The sequence below is a fragment of the Heteronotia binoei genome, chromosome 15 (assembly GCF_032191835.1).
Source record: "Heteronotia binoei isolate CCM8104 ecotype False Entrance Well chromosome 15, APGP_CSIRO_Hbin_v1, whole genome shotgun sequence".
Taxonomy (NCBI): domain Eukaryota; kingdom Metazoa; phylum Chordata; class Lepidosauria; order Squamata; family Gekkonidae; genus Heteronotia; species Heteronotia binoei.
This window is the reverse complement of record NC_083237.1, coordinates 61,563,239-61,578,560: the sequence shown is the minus strand read 5'-3', so window position 1 is coordinate 61,578,560 and position 15,322 is coordinate 61,563,239. Positions and strand designations below refer to the sequence as shown.

Genomic DNA, 15,322 nt, shown 5'->3' with positions numbered 1-15,322 from the left:
CTGAGGTGAGGGACAGAAGAACTCTGTTTGGGTGAAGGAATCTGCCTGCCTTTCCTTAACCTCCCTGGGCTTTGCTTTCTCCCACTGACCCGCCAGCACGTTGAATGCTCTGAAATCCAGGAAGGAAGGTGACGCTGCAGGATATTTGTGCTGCCAGATAAAAATATTCCTGTCTATTTATAGGCCAGGCTAGGCTGGGTTCTCCTGAACCAGCACATGTGTGTCTTTGCGAGGGTGTCGAGAGGGGTGCATTTAGGCTGCCGGGACGATAGGAATCTGGGCTGCCTTCTTGCTTAGAAACATGTCAAAGGACACATTTGTGTTCACCTCTTCCACTCTGCGCTCTCTCCGCTTGCAACGGGAAATGCTGGAATGGGAAGATCGGCGGAGGGCAGCGTCCCGGCAGTCCGCGAACCGGAGGTACCAGTTGGCTCCTAGAAGCACCTTTTCTCTCCCCAGGGCCTCCCGCCGTACCCAGTATTGCCGAGATCCTGCCGTTCACAATGCCCTCTACACAGGAGATCTGCCAAGTGTCCAAAGTATCTTTAAGGATGAAACCACGGCTGACATGATCGTGGAGACGATCAGCGAGGAGCTGGTGTGGTCTGCTGAGTTGGGTAAGATCAAGTGCTCAAGAGCGGGACGAACGTGGCTTGCATTGTTTTGCTTAATTCCGGCTGGTCTGGCTTGGCAAGCGGCCTTCATAGAACAGGGCTTTAGGATTGTGATCAGTTACGAGCGGAACGTGAGTCAGCCGCCTGATGGCGGGTTCAGAGATGAGAATGCAGTTTTAGGTGGCATTAGTTGTTGTTTGTTGTTTAACTGTTATTTTATTTTATTTAATCCAATCCAACGCAAGGGGAACACAGGGAACATAGGGAAAACAAAGAACAGAAATACAAATCCAACACGCAAGAGTACAATTTAGATCGTTGAATGCATATAACGAACAATTTACAAAAACAAAACGTGATATGCTAGGTATTAAGAATTCAGAAAAAGCCTACAGTTTATTCTATTGGGCAAAAAGGAAATATTCCCAAAGAATTCCAAAACTGGGGCCCAAAGCAAATCGTAATCTATAGCCAAATTAGCATCCTTTTCGAATAAAGGGTTATCCATTGTCCTACCCATTACATACTGGTCCCATAACTTATCATACCACATTTCAATCGTAGGGGTGTGAGGGGGAGTTTCCAATTTTTAGCAATCGTCATACGAGCTATTGCCAGCGTTGTCGAGATTAAAGATTTCTGATCTTTACTCACCAATTTATCAGGCCAGATATCAAATAAAATAAGTTTAAAATCTACTGGAATGGTTAGATCGAATACATTTTATTTGCTCTACCTCTTCATTCCAAAAGTTTGACACTGTGGGACATTCCCACCACATATGATATGGGGAGCCTTTAGTTTTACAATTCCTCCAACAATCTGGACTTGAGACCCTAGAGATTTTACTCATTGTGACAGGATTTAAATTAGGTGGCATTAGTAAACATACTGTTTTCGCACACAGCTTACCTCGTAGTCACAATCCTGTTCCCTCCACAGCGTCTGTCGGATTTCCCACCATCTGCGCTGGAGTTACAGGAAGTGCCGCGGCTTTTGCATAGCAAAAGTAAACTGAGTTTTAGCGGTTTACATTTGCTACGCAAAAGCTGCGGCACTTCCTGTAACTTCGGCGCAGATGGTGGGAAATCCGACCAGACGCTGCGGAGGGAACAGGATTGTGACTTCGAGGTAAGCTATGTGCGAAAACGGTCTATGTATCAGGGATTGTTTTGTAGTAAAACAGGTGGTGGAGCTCATTAGCATAGCTCATTAGCATATGCCCCCCCCAGCCACAAGCAATCCAATGCAAGAAAGGTAGCCCTGGGCAAGCGAAGCCTGCATGAGCTGGCTAGAAATCCAGCTATCCCAAGCAGGCCTCGCTTGCCTGGGGCTCTCCTGGGCTGCCTCCACCAGTCAAAAGGCCAGCAAGCCACCCACCGCCCAAAATCACATAAGAAGTGGAGAAAGGGTGGAGTGGGTTTCTCCAGGGGTTAATGAGGGCTGCTGGGGGTGTGCCAAAGCTCCAGTGGCTGGCTGGCTGCCCGCTCTCCTAATCCAGGGATTGTTATGCAGCTGCACCTGCTGTTCAATGGACAAGGTAGGTGGGGAGGAAGAGGGGGAACTGTCAGAAAGGTTCAGGAGCTGCGCTTCTGTGAGCTCCTGCTGAATCTGAGGTCTGCTTAGTATCCAAATCACAAGAAGGACTAGTTCTGCTCTATTCAGTGCTAGTGAGGCTTCACTTGTGTCTGATGCGGTGAGCTACACTTTAGGAAAGTTGCAACTAGAGCATTTTCAGGGAAAGGGCAAAGAAAATGGTTGGGGATCGGGAAAGAGGCCCTATCAGAAAATGTTGAAGGAAATGGGTACAATTAGAAGAGAAGACTGAGACGTGATTGCCCCCTTCAAATACATTGGAGGGCTATGGCAGGAAAGACGGCCGTCTCTCGTTCTGAGCTTCTCCACAGGGCAAGACTAGATCTAGTGAGCTTAAGTTAGAGAAGGATGGAATTTGGGGGAACATCAGTAGAGACCTCCTGTTCCTAAAAATAGTGTAACAATGGAACCAGCTACCTGGGGGTGGACACTCCCCCCCGTTGAAGATTAGGGTTGCAAGGGCAGGCCCTGTCGCCCAGCTGCTGATCAGCTGGCCAGTGGGGAACTTACATGAAGACAGAGTAGGGTTGCCAATCCCCAGGTGGGGGCAGGGGATCCCCCGGTTTGGAGGCCCTCCCCCCGCTTCAGGGTCATCAGAAAGTGGTGGTGGGGGGGGAGGGAAATGCCTGCTGGGAACTCTATTATTCCCTATGGAGATTTATTCCCATAGAAAATCATGGATAATTGATCCGTGGTTATCTGGGGCTCTGGGGGGAGGCTGTCTTTTGGGGTAGAGGCACCAAATTTTCAGTATAGCATTTACTGCCTCTCCCCAAAATACCCACCAAGTTTCAAAAAGATTGGACCAGGGGGTCCAAATCTATGAGCCCCAAAAGAAGGTGCCCCTATCCTTCATTATTTCCTATGGAAGGAAGGAATTGAAAAGGTGTGCCGCCCCTTTAAATGTGAGGGCCAGAACTCCCTTTGGAGTCCAATTATGCTTGTCACAGCCTTGATCTTGTCTCCGCCCTTAATGTCTCCTGGCTCCACCCCCAAAGTCTCAGCAGTGGCACCCTGCCTTTGGAATGCCGTCTCCCTGGAGCTTTGCCTGATGCAGGGGACCCCAACCTTTTTGAAACTGCAGGCACCTTTGGACTTCTGACACAACGTCGTGGGCACAGCCACAAAATGGCCGCCACAGGAGGAGGCGCTAGCCACAAAATGGTCGCCGCAGCTGACCTTCAGGCACACAGTGAAGGTATTTGTGCTGTGGTGGCAGCCATTGCCGAATATCTGCAAAGCCAATCAAATCGCCAATAGCCAATCAGAAGCCCTGGTGCGTAGAAGCCCCATTTGACTAAACCCACTTTCTAAAAACACTAGTTGGTTGGCACCTGTAGGCATCATGTTGGGGAACCTTGACTTACAGTATGTCTCCTCCACTGACATTTTGGTTGCAGGCCAAGAACCCTGCTTCACTAGGCTGGTTATTTTAATATCTTTTATGGATTCCATGGGCTGTATTCTGCTTGTTTTATGGTGGTTTTGCTGTATGTTTATACCAGAGGTTGCCAAACTGCGACTTGGGAGCCACATGTGGCTCTTTCACACATATTGTGTGGCTCTTGAAGCCCCCACCGCCACGTCAGCTAGCTTGGGAAGGGCATTTGTCTCTATAAAGCCAGCCAGAGGCTTAGAAGAAGAAGAAGACTGCAGATTTATACCCCGCCCTTCTCTCTGAATCAGAGACTCAGAGCGGCTTACAATCTCCTATATCTTCTCCCCCCACAACAGACACCCTGTGAGGTGGGTGGAGCTAAGAGAGCTCTCCCAGCAGCTGCCCTTTCAAGGACAACCTCTGCCAGAGCTATGGCTAACTCAAGGCCATTCCAGCAGGTGCAGGTGGAGGAGTGGGGAATCAAACCCGGTTCTCCCAGATAAGAGTCCACGTACTTAACCACTACACCAAACTGGCTTAGAGAATGCTTTACAGTTAAAGCTACTTTCTTTCCACTTCTCCCTCCCATCTATTTCCTTCCTTCCTTCCTTCCTTCCTTCCTTCCTTCCTTCCTTCCTTCCTTCCTTCCTTCCTTCCTTCCTTCCTTCCTTCCTTCCTTCCTGCCTTCCTGCCTTCCTTCCTGCCTTCCTGCCTTCCTGCCTTCCTGCCTTCCTGCCTTCCTGCCTTCCTGCCTTCCTGCCTTCCTGCCTTCTTGCCTTCTTGCCTTCCTGCCTTCCTTCTCTCAAATATCTGATGTAAGCAAGTTTGGCCACCCTGATTTATACTGTTTTCTCTGTTTATATATTTGAGAGTTTGATGACTTCTGGGCAGAGACAGTTTTGTTCCTGGCTGGGTTTGCTGTTTCAGTTTTGAATGCTTTGTTCTAAGCCACGCTGAGCAGTTTCTGGAGAAGTGGTGCATAGAAGAAATACAATGAATACACAGAATAAATACAACCATTTTGGTTCCTCTCCTGCCTTCCCCTTCCTTGATTCTGCAGGGATGTGGGTGCTGACCCCCCAGAAGAAGCACACCTCTCCACTGAGCATCACGGCTGCTCGGGGCTACCGGGACTGCGTGAAGCACCTGCTGCTACAAGGCGCTCAGGTGGATGCCATGGTTGGGGGGCGAGCCGCTCTTCACGAGAGCTGCGCCAACCACCGGGCAGAGTGTACCCGCCTGCTCCTGGGCTTTGGTGCCAATCCGAACATTCTTTCAGAAGAAGGCTTGGCACCGCTGCACCTATGCACCACCCAGGAGACTTTGCCGTATGTTTGGAATGTTTTTTTTGGGGGGGGGGGATACAGAAGGTAAAGGCATCTCATGGTTTAAGGACCCCCATGGCGCAGAGCGGTCAGCTGCAGTCCAGCAGTCCAAGCTCTGCTCATGACCTGAGTTCGATCCCGGCGGAAGCTGGGTTCAGGTAGCCGGCTCCAGGTTGACTCAGCCTTTCATCCTTCCGAGGTCAGCAAAATGAGTCCCAAGCTTGCTGGGGGGGGGGAAGTGTAGATGACCGGGGAAGGCAATGGCAAACCACCCTGATGTAGCCAATCCTCCTGGAGCTTACAGTAGGCCCCGTAGTAACAGCTCTGTAAGTTCTTGGAGGATTGGCTACATCGGGGTGTGTGGCCTAATATGCAAAGGAGTTCCTGCTACAAGAAAAGCCCAGAAAGGAAGTTATTTGTCTTCCTTTTTTCCTCATCAAGTCACAGCTGACTAACAACGATCCTGGAGTGTTTTCTGGGCAAGAAATGTTCAGGAGTAATTTGCCATCACCTTTCTCTGTGTAGTAATCCTGGTATTGCTGGGAGGTCTCTCTTTTTGGACCCTACTTAGCTTCTAAGACCTCATGAGATCAGACTAGCCTGAGCTACCCAGGCTTCTTTGGCCTCTAGAGTCGCAGGAACATAGCCAAGTCCGTGGCAAAAGATTCTACTGCAGGGGTGGCCAAACGTGCGTCACTTAAGACGTCGCCGGCGCGATGACATCACTTGCGAGTGACATCTGCATGCGCAAAAACACTCCCCCATGAAGGCTGCAGGGGACTTGGCAATAGGGTTGCCAAGTCCTATTTAAAAAATATCTGGGGACTTTGAGGGTGGAGCCAGGAGACTTTGGGGGTGGAGCCAGGAGACATTAAGGGTGGAGACAAGATCAAGGCTGTGACAAGCATCATTGGACTCCAGAGGGAGTTCTGGCCCTCACATTTAAAGGGACGGCACACCTTTTCAATGCCTTCCTTCCATAGGAAATAATGAAGGATAAGGGCACCTTCTTTTTGGGCTCATAGATTTGGACCCCCTGGTCCAATCTTTTTGAAACTTGGGGGGTATTTTGGGGAGAGGCACTAGATGCTATACTGAAAATTTGGTGCCTCTACCCCAAAAGACAGCCTCCCCCCAGAGCTCCAGATACCCACGGATCAATTATCCATGATTTTCTATGGGAATAAATCTCCATAGGGAATAACAGAGTTCCCAGCAGACATTTCCCTCCCCTCCCCCCTCTTTCTGATGACCCTGAAGTGGGGAGAGGGCCTCCAAACCGGGGGATCCCCTGCCCCCACCTGGGGATTGGCAACCCTAAAAGGAGTTCCTGCTACAAAAAAAACCCTGAAACTAAGGATAGGTTGGTATATGATGTTGCCAAATTCTGAAGACTGTCCTGCTACTCCCTGTGTGCCCTTAGGTGTGCCCAGCTGCTCCTGGAGTACGGGGCTCTGGTGAACCAGCACACAAGAGACCACCGTGCTTCCCCATTGCACGTGGCTGCGAAACATGGCCTGGATGACCATGCGAAGCTCTACCTTTGCTACGGGGCTAACGTCGCTCACCGAAACCGAGAGGGAGAGACCGCCCTGAACGCCGCCTGCGCTAGCGCAGACAGACCGGAGGACTCTGGCCGCTACTACCGAGTAGCCAAGCGGTTGTTGGACGCTGGGGCCGACGTCCGGATCGCCGGCCGGAAGAACCACACGCCTCTGCACAACGCTTGCAGCAACTGCCATGCTCGCCTGGTGGAGCTGTTGCTGCAGCACGGGGCAGAAGTCAATGTGAGCAACTGCGCCGGATACACACCTGTGGATTGCGCCCTCCAAGCGGTGGAAGATTACTTGGAGGGGGAGCCGGAGAGGGTCATACTGACTCTGCTTGACCACGGGGCAGCTCCTATCAACCCCAAGGTAGGGGCAGAATCCTTGCTTCTCCTTCATGTCTCATGGGACAACCACCTCAGGAGACTGCTAGTCATATTTTGTGCATCCCTCAAGAGGAAGGGTCAGTGTCTCTGCAGTATTAGTAGACGGGGTGGGGGAAGGTTGTGCACCTGGTAGAGTGTCTTGAGAAACAAAATAAAGTTTAAGAATATAAGAGAAGCCATGTTGGATCAGGCCAGTGGCCCATCCAGTCCAAAGTTCTGTGTCACACAGTGGCCAAAAAACTCAGGTGCCATCAGGAGGTCCATCAGTGAGGCCAGGACACTAGAAGTTCTCACACTGTTGTCCCTCCCAAGCACCAAGAATACAGAGCAGCACTTGCCCCAGACAGAGAGTTCCATCAATATGCTATGGCTAATAGCCACTGATGGATCTCTGCTCCATATGTTTATCCAATCCCCTCTTGAGGCTGGCTATACTTGTAGCTGCCACCACCTCCTATGGCAGTGAATTCCACATGTTAATCACCCTTTGGATGAAGAAGGACTTCCTTTTATCCGTCCTAACCCAACTGCTCAGGAAATTTGAGGCCAGTGGGCAACTTAAAGACCTACAAAGTTTTATTCAAGGTATAACCTTTCAAGTGCATGGACACTTCTTGAGATACGGTGAAATGGAAATTATCAGTCCATACATATAGGTGAGCAGAAAATTAGCATATATGGAGACTGGTCCCCACAGGGTATAATGGAGAATCAATCTGTGGGTATCTGGGGCTCCGGGGGGGCTGTTTTTTGAGGTAGACGCACCATATTTTTCGCATATCTGGTGCCTCTCCTCAAAAAACCCCCCAAACCCAAGTTTTAAAAAGATTGGACCAGGGAATCCAATTCTATGAGCCCAAAAATAAGGTGCCCCCATCCTCCATTATTTTCAGTTGAGGTAAGGCATTTAAAAGGAGCACGTTCCCTTTAAATGTGATGGCCAGACAGAACTCCCTTTGGAGTTCAATTGTGCTTGTCACAACCTTGCTCCTGGCTTCACCCCCAGTGTCTTCTGGCTCAGCCTCAAAGTCCCCAGATATTTCCTGTGTCGGATCTGACAACCCAACTTACTGTAGTCCCTGTCCCACATGGCTTTTGTTCATGTTCCTTAGCAGAGCCTTTTGGTGGTCAAAGGTGAACCTCCTCTTCTGTTTTCACCAGCGGAAAAGAATTTCGCACTAGACCTTTAATCCTGGTTTAACTCTGTCCCCAAACTGACTTTCTACACTAGAATCCGAGAATCGGAGACACCAACTTTATGACTCTATGATTCGATGGTTTTAGCGTAGAAAGTCAGTTTGGGGACAGAGTTAAACCAGGATTAAAGGTCTAGTGCGAAATTGGTTTCATGCCTTCAAACCTCTCTTCCCAACCTTCAGAGCTGGAAATTTGTCATTTCTGCCATGCTATATGGGAGGTTTTAAAAATACCATTCCTTGATAGGCTTTGTCCCTGTGGGCAAAAGGAAACTGAAGGAACAGACCATGTACTTTTATCCTGTTGATTCTAATGTGATTTACGTACATCTTATCTGGATCCTGTATTGCAATCCCTGGAGGGTAAATCTGATGCAAGAAAGATAGTAAGCCAGTTTGGTGTAGTGGTTAAGTGCGTGGACTCTTATCTGGGAGAACCGGGTTTGATTCCCCACTCCTCCACTTGCATCTGCTGGAATGGCCTTGGGTTAGCAATAGCTCTCATAGGAGTTGTCCTTGAAAGGACAGCTACTGTGAGAGCCCTCTCGGCCCCACCCACCTCACAGGGTGTCTGTTGTGAGGGGAGAAGATATAGGAGATTGTGAGCCGCTCTGAGTCTCTGATTCAGAGAGAAGGGCGGGGTATAAATCTGCTCCCACCTCACAGGGTGTCTGTTGTGGGGGGAGAAGATACAGGAGATTGTAAGCTGCTCTGAGTCTCTGATTCAGAGAGAAGGGCGGGATATAAATCTGCTCCCACCTCACAGGGTGTCTGTTGTGGGGGGAGAAGATATAGGAGATTGTAAACCGCTCTGAGTCTCTGATTCAGAGAGAAGGGCGGGGTATAAATCTGTCCCCACCTTACAGAGTGTCTGTTGTGGGAGGAGAAGATAAAGGAGACTGTAAGCCGCTCTGAGTCTCTGATTCATAGAGAAGGGCGGGGTATAAATCTGCAATTCTTCTACTAGCCTCACATAAGGCTGAAACCATTGAAGTGGTGGCAAACTACTGCGCTTATAAGAGAAGTCTGCTTAGAATGTTTAATTAACTACCTTTTTTCCTACTTCCTTTTGATACTGTTGTTGTTATGCCAGTAAAGGTTCTGTAACTGACTGACCTCCCAGATGAATAATGAGTCTTGGAATAGTTATCTCCCTCCCTGAAAATTGTAATATTCCCAGATTTTTGCATTTTTGTTTTTTAGCAGATTGGATTTATTTTGGGACATTGTATTCAAGACTGCAAGGGGGGGGTGGTTAGCATGGGATTCTTTTATATATTTACTTTTTCTTGTCTTCTGAGATACTCAAGCATGCACCCGGTCTCTTTCCTTGGCACTTTTGACCTTAGATGCTGAAATTCTGTGCTTTGTCACCTGAGGTTATGGAAGTTGTTTTGAATTCCTATGACCGAATCTTGTCCTGTGATTTCTGGGTGGGAACTGTCCCCCCTGACGTATGGCGGGTAAGTCCTCACGCTTCAATTCTCTCCTCACCCTCCTGCATTTATAATTTCGGGCCTTGCCATCTTATCCCACTAGGTGAGAGCTGCATTCCATTCAAGATTTGCGGCAAAAATAAGGTAGGGAGTAAAGGTAGGCCACTTGTGGTCTGTTGGATTTGTCAAGCATGTAGTACTGTCACCTGGGAGGAATGCCCACCTGTCTTTTGAGGGGTAGTCAGATAAGATAAGGAGCCCCGTGGTGCAGAGTGGTAAAGCTGTAGTACTGTGGTCCGAGCTCTCTGCTCATGACCTGTGTTCAATCCCGGCGGAAGCTGGGTTCAGGTAACCGGTTCAAGGTTGCCTCAGCCTTCCATCCTTCCGAGGTTGGTAAAATGGGGACCCAGCTTGCTGGGGGGAAAGTGTAGATGACTGGGGAAGGCAACGGCAAACCACCCGGTAAAAAGTCTGCCGTGAAAACGTTGTGAAAGCAACGTCACCCCAGAGTCGGAAATGACTGGTGCTTGCACAGGGGACTACCTTTACCTTTTACAGATAAGATAGGCAAAGTGTTTTGAGAGCACAAGAGGAAATTAAGTCTATCATACGGAGCAGGGTACGTGTGAGTCTTCCATTATGGTTGTCTTCTAGGATTGCCAGGTCTAGGTTGGAAAATACCTGGGGACTTTGGGGGTGGATCTGGGAAAGGGTGGGGTTTGGGGAGGGGAGGGGCCTCAGCATGGTCCAATGCCCTAGAGCCCACCCTTCAAAGCAGCCATTTTCTCCAGGGGAGCTGATCTCTGCTAGCTGGAGATCAGTTGTAAAAGCAGGAGATCTCCAGGCCCCACCTAGAGGTTGGCAAACTTATCTGTCTTCCGTTATACTGTTTTTGATCAGCATGTTGCACAAAGCTGGGGTTTCATGCCAGGCAGGGCCTGTTTCCCACTGAGTGGCATTTCCCAGCGTGTGGCTCTTCACTCCCAGTCTAAAAGTGGGTTGGGAGCAATACTCCCTCTAAGCTGTGGAGTCTTGTGAGCAAAAATTCTACTTTGTGAGCTACTGGCATTAAAGTTGTGAGCCGCTGCATAAATGAGTTTGCTCTGGAGCCATTTTTCCCTGAGCTAAGACAAAAATGTGTGAGCTGGAGGCTAAAAAACTGTGAGCTAGCTCGCATTAACTCAGCTTAGAGGGAGCATCCGTTGGGAGGCTTTTGCGGTTTTATTAATTTGTCCGTGTTCTTTTTTAAACTGGGTCACATAAGAGAGGCTAATCAGGGGTGTGGCCTAATATGCAAATGAGCCCCTGCTGGGCTTTTTGCATTAAAAAGCCCTATGTGAAACAATGGTGACACCAGGGAGTGTGGCCTAATATGCAAATGAGTTCCTGCTGGGCCTTTTCTACACAAAAAGACCTGATGCCAATATAAAGTTCTCACTGTGCCCACGCACACAGGTATAGCTTCAAAAAGGAGAAATTTCAATCCCAACATTGATCGTATTCAAACTTAGTGATATTCCACCAAAGGCAATAATATTAATCCAATTGACATCCACGAATTTTATTCCACTCAGCCTGTATAGCGACTGGCAAAACCGGTCTAATGTCCTGTTTCGCACATCAGCTCTTTCCGGCTTCTCTATTCTCAAAAACTTAGTGCATTTTCCACTTATTCCACAGCCTTATGCCTCCCACTTATCCTTGCACTTCCTGGAGTTTCTGCAGGCTGGGGAGAGGAGGGACCCTCAGCGGGATGTAATACCATAGAGCAAAGGTGGCCAAACTTGCTTACATAAGAGCCACATAGAATAAATATCACATGCTTGAGAGTCACAAGACATGAATATCAGATATTTGAGAGCAGGCGGGAGGGAGGGAGGGAGGGAGGGAAGGAAGGAAGGAAGGAAGGAAGGAAGGAAGGAAGGAAGGAAGGAAGGAAGGAAGGAAGGAAGGAAGGAAGGAAGGAAGGAAGGAAGGAAGGAAGGAAGGAAGGAAGGAAGGAAGGAAGGAAAGAAAATAGATTTGGGGGGAGGGAGGGGTGGAAAGAAAGCAACGTTAACTTTAAATGCATCCTCCAAGCTGCCAGCTGACTTGACTTGGAGAACTGAAGTCTGGAAGCCGCCCTGAGCCACTTGTGGGAAGGGCGGGATATAAATTCTAAATAAATAAATAAATTTAAAGAGACAGATGCCTTCTCCTAGCTGGCTGATAGGGTGGTGGGCACTTTCTACCTTCTAACACAGCCGTTTCCTCCAGGATAACTGATTTCTGTAGTCGGAAGGTTTCCAGGCATCGCTTGGAGGTTGACAATCCTTCCTAGAGGAGAAACTACATTGCCCAAGGGAGTGCTCCTTCATGGAGCGCCACTATTGTCTCTAAGATGCCTGTTTGTGGGCTTGCTTTCTCCACAGGGTGGTGGTGGTGATGGTGTGTACAGATTCTTACTTGATGTTCTTTCTATGTTGACAGAAGCACCAACGGTTCTATGATTCAGTCCTCCGGCTGGTGAACCAGCCGCGCCTCCTACAACATCTGACTCGCTGGGCAGTCCGGAAACAGTTGGGGACGCGATGCCACCTGGGCATTGCTGAGTTGAAGCTGCCTTCTTCCCTGAAAGACTACCTGCATCTCCCACTGGAGGGCTGCCTCAAATGAGATGGGGAACAGGAAGGAGATTGCTAGAACTGGAGACAGGAAGGGGTGGAAGGAAGAGAGCCAGTTTGGTGTAGTGATGAAGTGTGTGGACTCTTATCTGGGAGAACCGGGTTTGATTCCCCACTCCTCCATTTGCAGCTGCTGTGAGAGCCCTCTCAGCCCCACACACCTCACAGGGTGTCTGTTGTGGGGGGAGAAGATATAGCAGATTGTAAGCTGCTCTGAGTCTCTGATTCAGAGAGAAGGGTGGGGTAAAAATCTGCCCCCACTTCACAGGGTGTCTGTTGTGAGGGGAGAAGAAATAGGAGATTGTGAGCCGCTCTGAGTCTCTGATTCAGAGAGAAGGGCAGGGTATAAATCTGCCCCCACCTCACAGGGTGTCTGTTGTGAGGGGAGAAGATATAGGAGATTGTGAGCCGCTCTGAGTCTCTGATTCAGAGAGAAGGGTGGGGTAAAAATCTGCAGTCTTCTTCTCCTTTTTCTTCTTCTTCCTCTCCTTCTCCTCCCTTCCTTCTTCTTCTGCTTCTCCTCCTCCTCCTTCTTCTTCTGCTTCTTCTTCTCCTCCTCCTTCTCCTTCTTCTTCTCCTTCTCCTCCTCCTCCTCCTTCTTCTTCCCGAATGGCACTGGAATATACTTCTTTAGAAAGCCGCTTGCACAGGGCTTGTCTCCCTATCAGAAGCGACGTGTACTTTGCACTTTGAATTATTTCATCTCCTGCTTTCAAAACTTCAGAAGCCTTGCTTGTGTTCTCTTATGAGATGCTGCAGCGGCAACACAGAAATGGAAAGTGGCACGAAATGAGAAACGATATCCCCCGTGAATCACCGTACGGCTTTCTGCTGAAGGCTTTGTTCGCCCGCGGCTGTATTCCACCCACCTAGCACGGCAAACAGAGAATCGACAGCTCATTGGGGACAGGATGCGCTTTGCAGAAGATGCTGTCTTGAATCTCAGCCGGGCTTGGGAGGATTTATAATAGATAGATGAAGGGCTTTAGAGGATCTCAGCTAACAGAAAAATAATAAAAGGTAAAACAAAGTTTGAGTCCGGAGCCATCTTTAAGACCAATAAAGTGTAATGGTCCTTACCTTTAAGGCCCTTTATGGCCTGCGGCCTGCATATCTTCGGGACCACCTCTCCCCATATGAGCTCCCCCCCCGCCCTGGTTCTGAGGTCAGCTGCACAACGTCTTCTCGTGATCCCTGGGCCTAAGGACATCTGACTGGCTTCAACGAGGGCCAGGGCTTTTTCGGTCCGGGCCCCTACCTGGTGGAATGAGCTCCCACTGGAGATCTGGGCCCTGCGGGACTTATCTAAGTTTCGCAGGGTCTGTAAGACAGAGCTTTTAATTGATCCAGTGGGTGCCCCCTGAAATCATCTCTCCCCACAGCACCTCATGCTTATGTTATGCTGGAGAGCCAGTTTGGTGTAGTGGTTAAGTGTGCGGACTATTATCTGGGAGAACCGGGTTTGATTCCCCACTCCTCCACTTGCACCTGCTGGAATGGCCTTGGGTCAGCCATAGCTCTCGTAGGAGTTGTCCTTGAAAGGGCAGCTGCTGTAAGAGCCCTCCCCAGCCCCACCCACCTCACAGGGTGTCTGTTGTGGGGGAGGAAGGGAAAGGAGATTGTGAGCCGCTCTGAGACTCTTCGGAGTGGAGGGCGGGATATAAATCCAATATCTTCATCTACCTCACAGGGTGTCTGTTGTGGGGGAGGAAGGGAAAGGAGATTGTGAGCCGCTCTGAGACTCTTCGGAGTGGAGGGCGGGATATAAATCCAATATCTTCATCTACCTCACAGGGTGTCTGTTGTGGGGGAGGAGGGGAAAGGAGATTGTGAGCTGCTCTGAGACTCTTCGGAGTGGAGGGCGGGATATAAATCCAATATCTTCATCTACCTCACAGGGTGTCTGTTGTGGGGGAGGAGGGGAAAGGAGATTGTGAGCCGCTCTGAGACTCTTCGGAGTGGAGGGCGGGATATAAATCCAATATCTTCTTCTTCTTACATTACTAGCCTATATGTGTTGTATGTCAATGATGCCAATGATGTGGATCATGGTTTTTGTCACTTCTGTAATTATGAGATTATCTAGTTTGGATGTAGTTTGTTTGATGTTTTGCAAGGTTGCTTAATGTTGTAAGCCGCCCAGAGCCCACTTGCGGGATAGGGCGGGGTATAAATTGGAAAATTAAATTAATTTAGAATTTAATTCTGTATGTCTTAAAGGTGCCACTGGACTCAAACTTTGTTCTGTTGCTTCAGACCTACACGGCTAATGCACGGCAAATGCACAAAGAATAAAAGGCAAATGCACGGCAAATGCACAAGAATTAAAGGTGCATTTGTTATTTGCATACGTTCAAGCACAGTATTACTGTGCGTCTCAGGGTGAAGAAAGTGACAGAATTGTGCTTCCATCTAAGTAGCAAAAACTTGGCGTGCGTGCTTTCTTAAAAATGATGGGATCTTTCGCTTCCACACGCGTTTTCCCCTCTAGGTAATGGGGTGGATTCTACCCCTCCACTGAGCAAAGTTTATTCATTTGTTTTATTAAAACATTTATATAACCCACCTTGCCTTTTCTCTTAAGTTTGACATCTTTCTCCAACCTAAATATTTTTCCTCCAGCTCCTATCTGATAAACAGAGCATTGGCTCTCAAAATATATTTCCAAAATCCTGTCGCTCTCAAAGTTGCTACTGGACAAAGCCAGCTCTCCAACTTAATTATTTGGTTATTCTTTAGTTATTTGTAGTCTGTTTTTCTGGCTAAATCTCAAGGCAGATTTACATATTATAAGTTTACGGAGGTGTCAAACATGCAGTTCGAGGGCCGAATCAGGCCCCCAGAGGGTTCCTTTCAGGCCCCCGAGCAACTGGCTGTCACCTGCTTTCTCCTCACTATATCTTGCTGCCTTCTGCATCACAGCTTGCTTTGTAAGACTTGCTCAATCACACAGGAGCCACAGAGCAAAACCTCTGGCTCCTCCCTTGGGAAGGAAGGGGGGGGAATAGTTTGCTGTGCCAGGCTCTCTCAGTCGCACAGCAGAGCTACTGAGCCAAGTCTCCCTTCTACTGAATGAGGCTCCTTCCCCTCTTGATCCTTTGGGGAAGGCAGGAAAGAGCCGGAGCTTCCTTTGCCCAGTTCCCTGGTTCCCATGGGAGAAATACAAAGAAAGCATTTTTAA

At 48.9% G+C, this 15,322-nt stretch overlaps 1 protein-coding gene across 1 annotated transcript; it reads left to right on the top strand.

The window, feature by feature from the left end:
- The first annotated feature begins 223 nt into the window (after positions 1 to 223).
- On the top strand, positions 224 to 12,168 carry ASB16 (ankyrin repeat and SOCS box containing 16). The gene is made up of 5 exons (XM_060255746.1): positions 224 to 617; positions 4,649 to 4,916; positions 6,337 to 6,829; positions 9,392 to 9,505; positions 11,948 to 12,168. The coding sequence occupies exons 1-5, from the start codon at positions 302 to 304 to the stop codon at positions 12,131 to 12,133; spliced, it is 1,377 nt and encodes a 458-aa protein (XP_060111729.1). The 5' UTR covers positions 224 to 301; the 3' UTR covers positions 12,134 to 12,168.
- The last annotated feature ends 3,154 nt before the right edge of the window (positions 12,169 to 15,322 follow it).